At 44.8% G+C, this 18310-nt stretch overlaps 2 protein-coding genes across 2 annotated transcripts in view; one reads left to right on the forward strand and one right to left on the reverse strand.

The window, feature by feature from the left end:
• LOC8051737 overlaps positions 1-10120 on the forward strand; it is a 27758-nt gene extending 17638 nt beyond the window's left edge. The window contains exons 3-4 of the mRNA XM_040205316.3: positions 2225-2338; positions 7423-10120. Coding sequence (XP_040061250.1) covers positions 2225-2338; positions 7423-7520 — 212 coding nt within the window. The 3' untranslated portion in view covers positions 7521-10120. The remainder of the gene's footprint in view (positions 1-2224; positions 2339-7422) is intronic.
• LOC115328030 (vesicle transport protein SEC20) overlaps positions 10063-18310 on the reverse strand; it is a 97564-nt gene continuing 89316 nt past the window's right edge. Inside the window, exon 6 of the mRNA XM_040205317.3 lies at positions 10063-10848. Coding sequence (XP_040061251.1) covers positions 10661-10848 — 188 coding nt within the window. The 3' untranslated portion in view covers positions 10063-10660. The remainder of the gene's footprint in view (positions 10849-18310) is intronic.

The raw sequence follows: 18310 nt of genomic DNA on the forward strand, positions 1-18310 counted from the left end.
ATGGCAGGGAAAGAGCGGAAAATGTTCTTTGGGCAAAGAAATCCCAAAACGTAGAAGCCACGAGAAAGTAGAAAAGCCTGCAAGTGGCTTCTTTGCCTATAAGGAGATTGAGGGGACTTAATTTGACCTTCTGGAGTGGTGGAACTTGCGCCACGTGTTTTCGCACCTCATTCTTGTAGCGCAGTTCCTCCATGCCACCCCAGCACCAAGTGCATAAACGGAGAGAGACTTCTCATTAGCGGGTATTATTTTAAATGACGATATTCTCTTTCACCTACACAGCAACCTAGGCAAATGAAATGTTGCGTGTGTGTGTTTTCTTTTTCTCAACAGTTGGCACTGAGTAGTTGTTTTTAAGTATATGGTTCGGAGCAGGCAGTTGAAGGTTCGTGTTTAAAACTGAAACCGATAGGAGGTGTTGCCATTATTGAATATTGTGATATTTTCCCAGTGGTGTACTCGCGCCTCACCACATATACACGATTATGCTTTGTTGCAGTGAGTAAGTGCCTTTCCTCGCCCACTTTCTTTTATTATGTTTGGCCGAAATAAAATGACACAATGTTATTAGTCTCTCCTTTGTTAATTTTTATGTTTATAAAATAGGCGTCTGCTTGAAGTGGGTTTCACAAAGCAAAAAGGAATATAAATATTAAAATTTCCTTCCTCTTAGTGCAGAATGTCAGTGTCACAAACTCCCAAGTCTATCTCATAACTGCGATCATCTTTCCGGCGATGCGAAGTGTCTCTGGAAAGATGATAGTATATTTTAGAAATACGATAAAACAGAATACAATAAAAAAACTTTCACCGCATTTTGACACAAAGAGTTCCTTGTACAAAGGTAAGCAGATGGCTTATAGGATACCATCCGGGTGCCTTTTCAATTTTTATTCATGCTTAATATTATGATGTAAAATGAATGCGCAGATTGAGGGTCGCATGCGGTTCCGAATTTCGCGGATGCAGTTCGGATGCGGATACTAAATCTGCGGATGTGGATCGGATGATTGAAGTAGTATCCTTGGGAAGCTCTATTCACAGGCTACTTAATATATTCACCAAGTTTCATGATTTTTAGAGCTCTAGTAATTGCAATAATCAATTTACGAATGTTGATAATTTTCATCTGGCAACCAGGCAACAGTGCCCAGGTTAGTCACACCATGGTGCCCATAAACTTGGTGATCATAGTGTGTAGGTGAACGCTCTCTCATTCTAGGTGTCCCCATGCTTGCCTAAGCTCGCCTCATCATCGTTTCACTGGGCTACTCCGCTGCTCCTGTTCTCAACCCCCTTGCCCTTCCACCCGGCATGCACGTGGGAGATTGCCGCGAACGATGGCGAGTTTGTCCGTGACGATTTCGTCACCGTTGCTGGAGCTGCTCACAATGACCAGCTTCCAACATCTGATAACAATCACTCATTGCTACTGCGATCAGTGTCGAAGACTCCGATGCAGCGAGCGGTGCTGTAGACGGCCATTGTCTCGAAGTGCAGAAGGGAAACGAGGAAGCTGAAGCGCGAAACGTTGAGAGAGACAAGTCTGCAAGTGTCTGCAATGCGACACCGCGCTTTGAGCGAATGACGTTGCCGACCCAACAAATATAGCGGTCTTCCCGAATCGGGTGCATCCGAGGCTCCCACATATAAATCGATTTATCTACAAAGCTATCGTGCCATTTTCAAAAAAATTTAGGAGAAATTTAGGAACATTTAATGGGTCCTAGCAGTATAGTTGTCTCATATTTTATTTTTGCCATGTCCCTTTAATCTAGACAAAGAAGGTCTTTGTAGCAAAGCAGTTATAAAAAAGAAAACCTTTAACATATCAGTATTTTTACTATATTAATATCCAAGAATGCTCTTATCACTAGCATTCCAGACTTACTACAACTTTGTTCTACTGTAAAAAAATGTTGTGGTAAGTTTGTAATGCTAAGGCAGGTACTCTTAATAATGGAAATAATATAGCAGATTAAAATAACTGACTCTGGATAGATAGATCCCAGTGTATAGTAAATTCTAATGCCAGTGCCAGCATTTAAAGTAAATACAAATGCAGGAATTTTTTTTTTTTTTTTGTAAATTAATTTTGCTATTGGAAGGTCTACTTTCAGTTGATATACCCTGCAAGTGAGCAGAGAAGAGGTGTATGAATGCGACTAGGACAGCCTCCATGCAAGCTAGATGCAGAGTGCCAACAGTGGTGTTTCCCTGGCAGGAAAGCTCATCAATCTGTTTGAGGAAGCCAAGAAGTTCCTGCGGGAACAAGTGGAGGGCCCACAGAGCCAGGAGCCAGCCGCTCCCCACTTTGACGCCCTCGTCAACAAACTGGGTGAGTTGGCGCAGCCTCTGCTTCTCTGGCTCCGAGAATTTGCGTCTGCTTCTACAGACAGACTGCAGGGTGGGTCTTTTGAACACCTCTGGCCGCATTCCATGCCTTCTGTCATGCTTTGGCTGTGCATACTCGCTCGAGGTCCACCAGACTCCTTCTCCAAGGTAGCAAGCTCGCGCTGGAAGCTCCTCATTTCGATTTCTTGAGGGTAGTCAAGACTGTGGTTCACATTTTTTCAAGAGCTCCTTGTGCAACTTCCTGTCTGCCAAATAGGGTTAGGTAATTTTGTTGCAGCTGCAAATAAATGGGTGTAATATAGTAGGCTACTATTTTCTACGCATCTGCGTGCTCTGGTATGGAGCTGCAGTGGCACCAAATATGAAAGCAGGTACGGCTGTTTTATTTGTGACTGCACCTCAAATTCATCGGCACCTGGCGGCAAAAACGTGAAGCTCTGGAAGGAGGTCGGAAGTATTTTCGCCGGAGTCGCCAATAAAAGCTGATAAATCCCTGGAAAACTGCTCTTTCAAGATTCATTTACTTAAAAAAATATGAGCATATTGTTTCATTATTTTTAATAATCATCAGCAACCTCAAAGCAAATTTTTATCCCATTAGTGATCTATTCTGGAATCTAAACCAAAAAATTGTTTATTATTATTAAACTGAGATACCATGTCAGAGGTAATTTTTAATGCCGGGAAAAACTGGGTTTAACCCCAAATGTTGCTTATCTCTAATAAAAATTTATGGGTAAAATTGTTTCAAATTTTTTTTTTTTTACTTCTGATTTATTCTTAACTTTACACCACGCCCGCTTTTCTTTGCGGCATGCCCTTAGAATTCCCACTGAGTCGGCTTTGTTTCTTGTAGTTAAGCAGGAATTTTCTGATTATCGCTTTCAATTTCACATGCTCAGCGTGTTTATAGGTATCTTATGTCGAACTAACCACACTAAAATGATGAGGCCATATAGCAGTAATAATGACATGTTCAAATATTCATAATTTCTTCAGACCATTAAAGGCATGCTAAACCAAAATTTTGATTTCAGAAAACAATGCGGAAGCACCAGGCAGGATGCTGCAAACTCGAAAGCATCACTCGCAAAGCGATATCCTCAACGGATGGTCGTATTTTTGTGAAAGAAGAGTGCGCTTGAACACGGCCATAAAAGCCCGTGACGTCGCAATTCTCGTTTCCTCCTCTTCTCACTTTGACTCCACAAGGACGCAAAGAGGGAAGAAAGCAAGGCCGTTTCCCCTCCTCCTCAACGATTCTGCAGGAAACACGACTCAATTGCATCCTTATTTTACAAAAATACGGCCATCCGTTCAATATACCGCTTTATGAGTGATGTTTTGGGGTTTGTGGTGCCCCTTGAACACTCCTGCTACGTTATTTTGTGAAATCCAAATTTCGGTTCAGCATCCCTTTAAAGTCTGGAATTCACACCCGGAAGAATGCATTGAAGTTAGGGAAGCACAATATTGTTTGTGGATAGGCTGAGTGATTACTTTCATAATCTTAACTAAAAGTGCATTGTCATCATGAACAAGGTATTGGATTGGAGTGTTGAAGGCTGTGAAGGTACACTTTATTTTTCCAGTTTTGTTGCTTTTATGTTGGTATTGTAATCAATACTATTATTGTTTTAATCACCGTTATATACAGTTTGTGCACCTCCAAATTTTATGCTAATGTAGGCTTTTATGTTTTTGGATAAATCCGAAAACCTGGAAAAACACCCTCAGGTAAAATTTTGGTGAATTCGAATTTATCCAATAAACTCCGAATTTTTATGTGCCAATGCACCCCCCCCCCCCCCCCCAAAAGAAAAAGAGAAGACGAAACAGGGTCCATGGTCCTGGTGAAAATGCCACCAGAGTTATCTTTCAAATCTCGGATTATTGTCAAAAGGGGTCTTAACCACTGGGGAGTGCGTCTTTAGACGCGCATCAATTTTGACCGCAGAGTGGGATGCGCGTCTATAGACGCGGTGCACTTTCTTTGCTGTTGGGAAGCGAGTTTTTAAAACGCTCGCTCAATTTAGCGTGTGGGTAGGATGCGCCATCTATCCTCGTGTATTGGAAACATTTTAGTTTTAAAAACGATGCATACATGGCAGCACAAAAAAAAGTTGAAGACTCCTGTATGACACCCTTGACTGTTTGTTTGGAAACTGGCGTCGAGCAAATGCCAGCGCGTCCCTTGACCTACTAAGAAATCGCTGAGCTGCTGCAAAATACTTGCAAGGACAGCGACTGCGATGTTGATTTCTCGAGTTCGATGGAATACTCCCCGGGATCCTACACGAAAATTGAAGATGACACAGCGGAACAATTGTTTATGGAAACACCATCAACTTCGGGGTCTACTGCAACCTGGCAAGACACCAGCACAGTGAAAGATCCGTTTCGAATTGTTTGAAGTGTCGGGGTGCACATACAACTTGATATGAATAAATTTGTTTTAGGTTTTGAGATTAATGTTATAAAGGCCCGTTCACACTCTTGCGACCTCTTAAACCTGGGTTCCTTAAAACTTCTTAAACCAGAGAACACACTGGTGCCATCTATTGGGAAGTAGTGTAAACTCGGCGGTCCGGCATATTTTTTTTTATTTCTCGCGCATTATCCTTTCTTTCTTGGCTCGAAAAACTTTTGTCAATGTTATAAACGAGTCTTTCTATGGGTATTACGCACATTTGACCTCGGAAATCCCGCAAAACCTTCGCTCTTGTGAAATGCAGTTCCTGGGTCACCGCATAGATGGCGCCACAATGCCAGTGTGTTCCCTCATTCTAAAAACATTTAAGAAGTTTTAAGAGATCTTGTCGCTCTCAGTCGTACTCGGTCGCAAGAGTGTGAACGGGCCTTAAGAGATAAGCCTTAACCCCAGTTAAGGGGTTAAGGCTTATCTCGTCAAGGTTAACTCAGGACAAGTCATTGTACTTTCGGGTCAGGACAAAAGCCACTGCTTTGGCTTCCAGTTTGGGCCATACTAATTATGTGTTATAGGAAGGAGAGGTTTGGTTTTTTGTAACAGTGAAATCTAGACCATAGAGATTGCATAAAATGGGTAAGAGGTGCAGTTGAAACTTCTCTATTACATCCTTTACCACTCCACATCGGTCAGCCACGGGGTAGGTTGATGGAATAGGATGGGGGATGAATACGAGCTTCCCAGCGACTACCCCTAGGAGTTTATTGGTTTTAAGGTTTATCGAAGTGACACTTGTGTGCAACTTTATCTAGTGGGATAAATTAGTATAGGTATATTCACTGGCGGCCATTGGCAAGATCAACTGCAGGGGGTGCTCTGACCCGTTTGTTGTCCCCACACCTCAGTGTTTACCCAACACAAGGCCTGTGGACATGCCCTCAGGCCTTGTGGGCAGGTTCATGTCTTAACGTAAAAATATTAACAAGGAACGAAGTGACATTTATTGTTAGGGCCGGATCTCTCCGAAAGCAGTCAGAGAATGCGAGCCTGACCCACTTCGGCTTTTGTGCTGAGCTGGGCATATGCACCGTTCAGGCCGGAGTGGTAACAAAAGAGCCTCTCCTTCCCCTCAGGCAACCGGAGAACACAAACTCCAGCTGCACGTTCATGTTCGGTTAAGTCAGCTGGGCGTTGTGTCATTGTTGTTTGTTATGCCCATCCATGTAGTTCTGAAGATAGCCGCTTGGGGAGCCACGTTCTGATCTCCTTCCCAATAGCTGAGCTTGCTGCTGCTGAGCATGTGTTGATGGCAAGCTTCCACAACGCTTCCAACACGCATATTGCACACCATCACTATTGTATTCCTTTGGACAATATAAATAAGAACTCATCCCGAGCATGTGCTGTGAGCAGTCACCTCAGATATAGCGTCCAGTGAATTATTGCTAATGGTAATGGCACCAACGCCAAATCCAGCTGAAGAAATATTAATTAATACAAGTGTGTTTTATTTTTTAGTTATATAACATAGGTTTACACACAGATTTTTTTTTTCTTTTTCTTTAATAGTAGACATGGTGAAATTAAACTCTGAATTTTGGAGAATTGGGAATAGAAGAAAAATAAACTGTGATAAACACCCACCGAATTTAACGAAAAATGAACTCTGACAACACGGAATCCTAGCTATATGTTGCCGAGTGTTTTTTGCTTTTATATTTATCTATACTATCATTATGAACTTAAGATGACATAGAAAACTATTTTCTTTCTGCACAGTGCTGTATTACATTGTGTGTAACCTGAAATAAGCCTGAAATATTTCAGATAAATGAGTAAATCTCCATTTATTACATGCAACAGCTGGGTGCAAAGCGCCATCTACAAGCTGCTTAGATGGCCAGCTACTTGAGGAAGGCACGACGTTGTCGTGCCTTCCTCAAGTAGCTGGCCATCCACTAAGGATGCCACCATGGGTGTACCAACGAAGGGGCAGGGGGGCATGCCCCCCTAGTTTTCAGAGTGGCATGTGTTTTTTCCCCCTGAAGCGGCCACCACTGGGCAGGGCAAGCACTGGCCGGCAACGCCCAAGGGATACCAAGGGCACTGCCCCCGGCCCTGGGGGGGGGGGGGGGGGGGTTTGGTTTGGTTTGGTTTGGTTTGGTGATGTTTGGTTTGCCGCCCCACTCAAAAACAAGTTGGTATGCCACTGGATGCCACCCACTAAGCTACCCTTTTAAAATGAAGGCCACAGCTTCCTTGCGGTCAGGGTACCATAGCATACAGTACAAGAAGAATGCGCTTTATCCTTTACTTCACAACATGTTTTCTCTCCAGCCTTACCCAAGCATGAATGACTTTGAAATAGCGGGAAGGGAATTTAGTCGCCAGAAAAAAAAAAGGGTGCAGAATGAAGGAAAATTTATGCTTTGATCATTGTTGAAGGATGCAAGGATAAAGGGCATTGGCTGTATTTTGCAGCAGCATATAACTAAAGCGCACAGTCACGAGTTGTGTGAAAACGTCTCTGCAACTGGTTCATCCGTTCAGAGGGGCCACTCGAGGTAGGAATTGGTCCCCGAGATGATTTGGTGGGTGTGGCCGAAGAAAGGTCCGGCTAAGTGCATTTCCCCCTCCAGTTTCAGTGAAGGTGGCCGGACATTCAACCGAGTTTGTGAATCACGTGCTGGGCAGCGTGGCGGCGGGCAACCCGGACGGAGGCCTGTCCGACCTGTGAGCGTCGGGGTGTCCCAAGCAGTCTCCCCGAGAAACGAGGATCGTCGACTGTCGCATTTGGTTGTTAACGGTGCTGTGATATCAAGTGAGCTTGCGGTGAAGGCACGCGAGTTTCCTCCGGCCTGTTTGGGCGTCGGTCGCGGGTGTAGTCTATTACGGGTCGCCTTGCTCCATGCTTTGTCTGGTATACTTGTACCACAGCCGCTTAAAACGCTCGAAACCTGTGTTACTTGTCAGTTTGCTTCTAGCGAGCGCAGTCTGTTCTCACTTGTTGCACCGGGGGCTGCCAGCCCCTCCGGCTGCGGCCCCCATGTGCTTTTTATGCTAACCCTGCTTCTGTGTAGTGCACCATGTTATCATTGCACCCTCGTTTGCGTTAGCCCTTAGAGTGGCTCTCGAGAGAAGGGTTTTGTTTCGGCATCACGTGAGATGTTTGCTAAGAGCTTGGTTGCAATGGAAACCATTCGAGGCATTGTGTCCACGCAAGTCAAGTGGGTACTGTTAGGAGTCTATAGCTCTATGTATACATATGTACATAAGTGTATGTAAATATGAGTATTTTCTTTGTTGTTTTCATGAAACCTAGTATGACGTGCAAATGTAGAAGGCATTAGCATAGGTATTACGCACTGTTGCCCAAATGTCATTTTATTTCTAATGTTCTTTGGCCGTTTTGTTTAGAGCTATATCACAAACACAAGCTGTTCAGGGTTCTAAGCCGTACACCGACGGTCGGCTACACAAGTCCCCTATGACGGACGCATGGCAAGCCGCATTTTTGCACTTGAGAGCTCTGTTGCGGCCAGAGGCAGCCAGGTGGGCCCTCACACACTGAAGTCAGCGAGACCCTAGTCATCTGAAGAGTGCCTTTTAACTTGTACAGCAAGCCCTCTGGCAGGTTTGGTATTATGTGGGCAAATAATGACGCTTTCCCGCCGGCCAGGCCAAAGCTTTTCCCGCCAAGGTTGCCGCAGTGCAGGATGTCTGTGCGCGTCCTTCGTTTCGGTTGGTGCACCAGGACGGACCTTCCGTTGCCCCTCGTCCCTTCTTTGGGCATGCACTCACCACGTGCAAGCCGTAGAAGAGTCGCTTGCTTGCTTTACGATCCTCACCAGTGAGAAGAGTGCAGCTTGAGCTTGCAAACGGCACTCTTGGTCACGTAGGCAAACGAATGTCAGTCTCATCCCCGTTCCCTTTCATCCAGCATCGCATGCATGCAAGAGAAAACTTCAAAGTGCAAATTGTGCTAGATCAGAGTTGCAGGACTATACATTACAGTGGACGTGTGCAATCGAATCTGTTGTTGTTCACCGACTTGAAGCGCGGCAGCCAGCGAGCCGACTCTGACTTCCCGCACCAAGGGTAGTGCGGCCAGCTCGGTCGGGTCGTTGCGCCTTGCATGAGAACATGTACAAAGCGAATATTTTTGTAAAGGATGTGTGTTGTGTCTAGTTGTTTTACAGTACCTGCAGCGCGATAACGGCAACTACCTGTCTGGGATTAATTGGCAAATCTGCCGACGAATAGATTTGGAAGCATCACCTGGCAGCTTTTTCATTCCAGTGTTAGAAAGTTGTCGGTGCACTATAGGTCTCTGTTTGGTTGATGGCCGTTTTTCCTGTGTTTCCGTTGTTGTTCAGATGCAGAGTCTAGTTGCCTTGCTTTGAGGTTCTAAAAACTCTGCAGAGCTCAAACACAAAACTTGTCTGTGGCCCGTGCCAGGAACGGGTCGAGAGCACTTGTTTTTGGGCATTCACTTTTTTTATTTTTTTTTATTATTATTATTAGAGGCAGTCGCAAATGTGCCAAAAAGTTGCAGGTGTGTTATTTCAGAGTTTATGCAGATCCCGCACACATCACCTGTGAGAACATAGTGATAGTCCGAGGCCCCATTGCCCGACAACCTGGAATTTTGGATTGTTACCTGTTCCGCGAGGCAGAGTCTTCAGCTTTGTTGGAGCTGCATTGGCCAGTGCTAATTTTGGCATCTAGGAAAGAGTCCAAATGCAAAGTCCTGCTTTACACTGGTGCCAAGGTCTGTGTTTCATATCCACAAACATTGCCTCGCTCAACTCTGTCACCTCCTTCGGTGCACTACAAACTCAAACTGCATTGGAAGACCCAGAAAGAGACTTGAACCTGTGCCTTGGTCAATACCTTTGCAAAGCAACTTAAGGGCCCACCATCACAGTAAGTGCAAGTTTGTAGAGTCGTGACCTTGGCACACAATCTTTTTGGTGACCAGCAAGGGTGAGCTCTGTTACAAGCTTATCATTCTTTAGGTTCCAACTAGCTCCCTCGAGAATTGCAGCTTGTTATTTGTTAAAAGTTTTAAACAATGTTTCACTCTGTATTTTGTTGGAGTCATGTTAATAGCATCACGAGAGTCAAGTGCTTGCTTACCCCTTTTTAACTAGTTTCAGAAACGTCTTGAGAGGGCGCGTTAATCATGTGCGTGCCCCAAACTACAAGTTCCTGGCTTCGAGAATCGGAAGCTTGTGGTTCCTTGAATGTGATGAAAATGTACAGATAAGTATATACACTGGATGTAAAAAAAATGCTTGTTTATTCTTCATATGAATAAAGAAAAACGTCGCAAAATATTGGTTTATCACCTACACCCTTCATTGGTGGCCTACACTGGTCTGCTTTGTTGACAGCTTCCGTCTGTTCTGCTTTGTAATTTAGACTTGCTAAAGGCCGACCTACAAACTTGAGTAAAGATGAACATGAGCTCAGATGTTTGTAATAAAAAAAAAAAGGGAAGGAGCCAACTTCAGGGGACAAGGTAATCCACATTGAAAGAGGGAAAGGGCTCTTCCTTTTTTCCAACTGCAGGTCGGCCTAGTGAGAGAAATAGTGACGACTTGAGGCAACCGTGTTGGTCACGCACAGCAGTGGTTGGAGTTGCCTTGGCCATACCTTGCACATACTGGCTTTAAGCGTGCTTTTAATTAGGGAGTTTTAGTAGATCGTTCCGATACCAATGTCCGCGCAAAGGCCTCGGCGTTGTATCGGGAATCGTTATCGGAACGATGTGCTCCCTATTTATCAAGTTTCAATGTGGGCTGCAGATAACACCCAGCTGTTGACAGCAAGAAACATTCCCAGGTGATCCTAGAGCCTGGCTAAACCGAGGCCTCAGAAAAGCCTCCTCTTCAGCACGTACAGTACGCAGGCAAAGAAGAACACCACCGCCAAAAGGATGAGCACCCTGTCGGTCATCTCCCGCCGGCCGTACTTGGTGAGAAGCTTCTTGGACTGCAGGATGGTACTGCTCATGTGGCGAGACTCCTCCTGGCTCTCCGTGATCACGCTCGATGTGCCCACTGCAAAGAAATGGAGTGTCACGCAGCTTCGAGTGTCCCCAACGTCTTAAAAAAATACACCAAGAGGCTTCTCACCTTGGCTTTTTAAGGCTCTAACTAGGTCGGCGTGGTTACCCGCACCAAAAACGCCTTCACTTTTCTGCGCCATGACCTGGCCGCTCTTCCGCCCAAAGTCGGATCAGAAGAGTGGCGGTGCCCAACAACCTCATCAACCATAAACTTGAATCAACACGCGCTATGCGCCAACCGTGCGAGCGGGAAAGGACTTTGTGGGGCGTTCCCCGGATTAGCACATGCCGGCCGTGAGGAGACCGCGTAGACCCTTTGAGGTCTCTCCTCGCATCCAAGTCAACTTTACAGAGAGTGCTCTTTTTTTAATAAAACTTTGGTTGGGGCTAGTTGGTTCATATCGATTAATAGGTTAAAAAAGGCGCGAACAAACAGGACGAAAAAAGACACACGTACGACACGGACAGGCGCCAACTTCCAACTGATTTATTGAAACACGAATCATGGTCAAACTCGATCACAATCGCCTAAACACAAGCAACTGATAAAAATTCTTGTCGCTCATTACACACATCCTTCAAGAAACACAATTTCTTTGGTTAATAGATAAAGAGATGGCATGCTTACGCATCTGTCAGCCGCTTTGTGTATACAGAAAGCTTCGATTAGTTCTCTTTCCGTGACGTGCGTGTGTCTTTTTATTCTCTTTCCGTGTCGTACGTGTGTCTTTTTGCGTCCTGTTTGTTCGTGCCTTTTAACCTTTTAATTTTTTTTTTTTTTTAAATTGCCTTGGTTGGCAGCGCAGCCTCTCTGGTGGGTCTGCTTACTTCTCCTTGCTTCAGACAACGCTCGTCCCAAACAACCTACGACGGTTGGATCATTACTCCCTATTTTGCTTGGGATGAAACATGGAAATGTCTGGACCGCAGTGTCCTGATGTGCTTTCTCAATTTAGAGTCCTGTGCAGCACGATCCCTTCCCCATTTTGCTTCAAAAAACAGACAAGAACTTGCAGGAGAAATCAAAATGGCTGTCATCTGGATGATCGTGGTAGAACAGCAGAACGAGGCTGGGTCTGCGACGCGCAAGTAATTCTAGTTATGGTCTATATGAGCAGTTTTTTTCCCACACTAGGAAGGTGTAGGCAAGCAGATTTATTGCGAAGCCGATCATCCAGGAGCTAGGGAGCGCGATTCTCGCACCGCAGTACCACCATCGATGAAAGTTGCGAAATGTGTCGTAGTTACAAGTGGTTGGAAGTAGGACGTAAGGTGCGGCTAAAGTTGCCCAGATAAAAAAAGCAGCTGTACCGCAACTCTGACTGTATACACACACAAAGAAAAAAGGAAAAGAAAGCAAACTGATCACAGAGCGCGAAGTTGTTCTGCCCTGGTACGGCTACACTACGCAGAAGATGGAACGTGCATCACGCAATAGCATAATCATGGCAGTAGTGATAAGTGAGCGGTACGCCCGTGCAATGCCCGTCCAGATCGAAGCGGGCAGGGGTGAGGATCGAACCCAGGAATTCTGAATTGACTACTTCCAAAAATCCGTGCACGCCACACTGGACGCGTTACGATATCAGAAATTATCCGGGGAAAATTGAATAAAGCAAACTTAACTAGCACAGCTGGGGGCAGGCGAGACAGGAAAATTGGGACTCCCTTCCGCGTGGTTCCAATCCAAAGTGTCAACCCTGTTTCCCAAAGGGCTCATAGCTGTGACCAGAGGAAAATTGGCTACTCGCTCGTCTAGAGGAAAATCTTTTTTTTTTTTTTTTTTGCCCGATCCTTTAAAGGTTTTTCTGGCGATATCCCACTGCCTGGTGATAGTTACAACAATGCAGAGGGGAAGCAAATTGGCTTGGAAGGGCGAGGGGAGGAATCCTACTTTTGGTTTCTGACCTAGCTGGCGAAAGCTACCACCCGTTATCAAGGGTACAACCATTAGCATCCATCCATCCGACCGGAATCCGGTTGGCAATGGAGAGGAGTGACTTCGGTTTAGATCGCTCCGTTGACAAAGTAGTGCATCTCAGCACTGCGTGAAAATCAAGTCAACACTCGCTTGCATTGCACCCATTCATCTTCGTGAATGCTCCCGTTGAAACACGGACCTTCGGTGGCCGTATGGGGTAGTTTAGGCCTAGCGAGGAGTAGGAGTACGGCCTGTCGCGTCCCATACCTCTCTAGCGGTCTGGCTACCACTCCGGTGTCATGCCGCCCCCCGCCCCCCCCCCCCCCCCCCCCCCTTCGGCACGCGGATAACTTAAAAGGCCTAGGGAATTTAGGAGCCGATGGATCATGTGCCATCGTCGTCCTTTTTACCTGCGCTCAAAATCCGGCACGTCGGGAGCCCAAAAAGAGACGTGCCCCAGCATTTCATCCGTATCTGAGGTAACAACTGCAGTATTATAAATCTAAAGAAAGTCATACGTTTGAAAATGCAAGCACTGTATTTGATCATGGCGTGATGTCGCGAAGTGAGTTTGGCCAATCGAAACCGAAACTTGGGAGCCAACCGGTAGCGTGGCCACTGGCCGCTAGGATCGCCTCGATTATGGAATATTCGATTCCGGGAGCGCGAGCAATCGAACGCGTCCGCGTTGAGCTCTGACCATAGAGTTATTATAATGTACGCTAGAGGTTCAACTGGCGCTAGTGTGCTGCTGCAAATTGAAGCAGACAGCAACCAGTCCGAAATTGACTTCCGGTAATACATTTCTATGGGAAAAAGTGAGTGCATTTGCTCTCTGCGCTCGAGTATAAGAGCAAATATCACGACTAATTCGTACGCACTGGGCACATTAGAACATTTCTCAGTCACGCAGACGGAATAATTGGTCAGTTACGGCGTTTTTATTTTAAATTCGTGGCATGAAAAACGGTGCTAAAACTGCTTCGTACATGTATTTATGTGCACTGTCGGACACTGTTAGCGCGAACACGGCATCGGCGAGTCGAACGAAAGACATCTGGGAAACTATGAGAGACGGTAAGAACTACGCAGTAACACTGAATAAGTGACTCCTTGTGCATGCAGACGATCAAAATAAATTGAAAGCCACGTAATATAGTCTGATTTCCAATAAATAAGTACTGCTAGTTTTATTCTTTCTGCTCATGAACATGTGCGAAGATGCTTGTTCTGGGTTCCAATCACCACCCGCACGCTCCAAATCTTTGCAGAAGAAGGGAGAAGCCAGAAAACAGGTGCCCGATAAAAACTGCTTGACATAGAAAATAATAAAAATACACACCTTTTGTAGCCCACATACTTTATTTTTTATGTTCGAATGTTTTTTTAACCGATCGTAAAGATGCGCACGACGGAGTCATTTTCATATAATAGAGAGTTTTAGGGAACCGTTTTTGCACATCCGATACGGTACGATGGGCCCTCCGGTACGAACTGCGCATGCGCTTGTCTTCTGCGATCTTACCGTAATGCGCTGGTCGAACCGTAAGGCACGACCGGCACGACCAATGGCCGACATGGACAGTCTCGCTTGGTTAGCAAAACGGCGATTTCGCTGGCAGATAGAAAGTGCCGTGGCTCCAAACATGAAGAAAATAACTCGTGGCAGTGCCTGGCAGGTGCGCCATGTGTGACAGCAAGTCCATAAAGTTTGAGTCAGCAAATAAGAAAAAGAATAAAGACCAAAACGCAATTGGACTTTTTTAATTGAAATAAGTTAGTGTTTAGTGTAGCCAAAAACGTCTGCTCGGTAGCTCAGTGGATTGGAGCGCCGATTTCGTAAACTCGTAGTGGAGCGGCAGTGGGGAGTTCGAATCCCGCTAGCCCATACATTTTTTTTTTTTAACATTTTATTTTATATTTTTTTTTTCTACAAAAATTGGTGTGTATTTCGAGCACTTATCACCCGTGTTTTTTTTTTTTTTTTTTTTTTTTTTTTTTTTTTTTTTTTTTACAGCTGCTGTTATGACTGAGGATTTTCTGTAGTGGCAACAGAGTGAGCAACAGCCTTCTGCATCATGGCTCTGGATACTTTTTAGTTTAAAAATGCTGCATGAATTAAAAATTTCTGTACAAGTGCTAATCACATATATCCTATAAAACGAGCCCTTTGAATATTGGGTGACAGTTTTAATAGGTGCACAGCAGTAAAGTTACAGGTTTTGCTTTATATTTTCTTCGTGGTCGTACCGTACACGGCGCAACGATCGGTACGCGGGCGTACGACCGTGATCGTCTGCTCTCTGTACCGTAAGAGAGCAACATGAGCGCCGCATCTATCTCCGTCCCTCCGCCTCCTCCTCGCAAGCGGTTTACAGCAGAATACAACATCTTTCTACTTCGGGAGGTGCTAGGCGCCACTCCTTTTTCACTCCAGCCCTTTGGAATGACGCAGCGTTGAAAAAGAACTTCTCGTTGCGAGGAGCGAAGGAACGGATTGACCTCCTCGTAAATAAAAATAGAGATTTGAGGCGTACTGTAAGATACGTCATTCCAAAAATATACACACTCTATGGAAAGAAAAACAGAAATCATTACATTCCTTCCTTATTTAACGAACTCCCAGAGTACCTTATGAATATAGAATCCACTAGGGTACTAAAAAGGAAACTAAGGAATTGGTGTCAAGCATCTGAGCTGTAGATATCGTGGCCTAACCGTTGGAGATATTTCGTACTTTTATTTCATGGTTGCGTGAGTAGACTTGGCTATAAACACCTATATTTCATGCTCTAAAGTTTTCCTTTTTGTATTTATTTGTGCTGCTAATTTTGGGTTTTTTTCATCTTTTTTTTTTGTGCTGCAAAGTTTTTTTTTTTTTTTGTAACAACATGTATTCTAGCTGGTCGCCTGGCCCCACATACAAGCAGAATGCTGCTTTTCTGGTCCAGCTCTTTATTTTGTATGACTTGATCTGAAAATAAAAATTGAATTAAATTGAAAATTGAATTGGATTATCTTTGTACAAGAAAAACGACCGCATCAACTTGAGAAAGTGTGTATATTTTGGTTATTTTTGTATTTTCTTCGAGATTTAATATTTCTAGTTTTATTTGTCCATAGCTTTCTTAATACTCGATCCTGCATTGGGCCTCAAGGGAAAGAGATAGGATCGCTTTCAGACGACTTCGAATGTTGATGATATGCGCGCGCGAGCGTGTTCTTGAGCCAAATCGAGTTTGCTTTCGGCAACGTTTCAGCATATCAGGACGTGGTTGGTGTAAACATCATATTTGGCTGATGTAAAACAGCAAAGCTTACCCGCTGAGAACGCATGATTTATTAGAAAACAAACTACCATGTACGGTCGAGGCATTATTTTATTCCCCAAGTATATAAATCTGGTAAACTGAAAGAAAAAAAAAAAACCAAAATACGCTGGCACATCATTCTTGGTATCACAACTTTTTTGTATACTCAAAAGCTACGCCAAGTTGAACGTCCTATGCCTTGCCGCCAACAAGCGCCTTCTCTTACCGCTCATTCACACTGGAAGCGGATCCGCGTTCGCAAAGTGGTTGCGAACGTGGTTGTATAAAGATCCAGTGCAATTGCACGCGCACTTGATGTCATCGAGTGCGCGTGCAATTGCACTGGATCTTTATACAACCGCGTTCGCAACCGCTTTGCAAACGCGGATCCGCTTCCAGTGTGAATGAGCGGTTAGTGTATCGGTGCTCGGTGGCACCCGAAAGAAATGCGACTGACTCCGTGTCACGGCAAACCAAAAAGAATGTTTATTCCCTCGTGCCCCTGCACAAGTGACAGGCACCACGGCACGCGCGTGCGTGCCTCGCTTATAGAAAGCGGGAAGTTCAGAAGTGGATCACGCCACACTTAGTGCGCAGACAGTCGTACAAAATCACCTTTTCTAAACTGTTTTCGCTGAATAGAGCCAACTCCAAGTCATGGTCAAAAAGATCGAGCGCCATTGTTGTCGGAAAGCTCGTCTGTTTCCTTAGCAGACGAACATTTTAGAACTTCGCTGTGCTAGGGGCGACACGTCGTGGTGCGCCAGGTTTTGTATTACGGAAGCGCATTCATTCCAGTAAAAAAACGAGACGAACTATAAGTAGGTATACAATATTTTAGGTTCTCTATATATTTAGGGTGCGATTTTTGTTTACTTGAGTTTCTGCGATTTGTACAAACACACGCAAATTTGTCTTTTTTCGATGAGGCGGATGCAGGTTTCCGTTGCCAGGGGGCGCGACCTGTACCGATCGTCTGCTATCGTCTGCAAATACGGTTCCCCCAAAGCCGTTTCAGGGCACACGATCGGTCCACACGCCCGATCCAAGGTATCGATCGTTTTTGTTTATCGATCGTATTTTGTTCCGGTTCCCTAAAACTCTCTAATGACACGACGGGCATATTAGCGATATATGAGCGGCACCAGAATGCTAGCTAACCTTGAACACATTCTACATTCCTTTCGATCGTTATTTCGCTTGGAATCGCCGCTCGTTTTTACATACCTGTCATGGTACAGAGGTTTGGGCCTGAAATACACCGAATTTCGACATCGTTCAGTGGTAAAGAAAAATGCCGTAACTAAAGCATTTACACTTTCATAATGTTAATAAAGGTACACACTATACAGTACAACCGAAATAACACAAGTTATTTATGTTATTTTCCGGCGAAGAGACTAAATGTGCGCGTGTTTCCCCATAGGAATGCACAGGAGCAATGCAAAAGTAGACTGGTTGCTGTCTGCTTCAATTTGCCTCCCGGAAGTCGCATAGACACTAGCGCCAGTTGAACCTCTAGCGTACATTGTAATAACTCTATGGCTCTGACAACATTTTGTCTTTTCTGGCGTCTAGCACTCATCGCCCCGGCGCAAGTGAAGCCATCGGAAGTTGGATGCTTGTCCCGGAAGTCGGGCGTGTGCTGGCCTTCCTAGTGCAATCAAAAGATATTTTGGTCCATGCTTTTTTTTTTTTTTTTGTCTTTTAAATTAAATTTTGAGAATAAGGCATTTGAACGTGGGACATACGCACACTTGATCAACTAGATTCTCAAAATTTTCACATAGAATGGCTTCCCAGAAACTTCTCGGGTCGGTATGTGCTGTTACTCCGCAGCAAGCAAGCTCTCTTGGGATGACAAGAAAAAAACCAGCGCCCTGAACACCGTTCGATTCAGCACTCGGAAGAGTTGAAAAGCCTGTCGCTTACTTCCGGGACAAGCCACTTACTTCCGGTGGCTTCGTACCTGTCTGCTCAATGCGCCATCCAGCCCCCTCTCATGAATTGCATGTCATCATTATGTGCATAACTTCTGCAGCTCATTTTGTAACATTTTGACTATTTTCAGTGTTAATGCTCGTTCACAGAGTCGCGTCGACTGATAGACTGACATCTTATACTTTGATAGACTGACATCTTATACTTAAATTTAACCTAGGTAATGAGATTAATTTTAGGAGTTGATGCACCAGTCTTTTCAAACAACATGTCGTTAATGC

Source organism: Ixodes scapularis, unplaced genomic scaffold (assembly GCF_016920785.2).
Source record: "Ixodes scapularis isolate PalLabHiFi unplaced genomic scaffold, ASM1692078v2 PGA_scaffold9__187_contigs__length_104089568, whole genome shotgun sequence".
Taxonomy (NCBI): Eukaryota; Metazoa; Arthropoda; class Arachnida; order Ixodida; family Ixodidae; genus Ixodes; species Ixodes scapularis.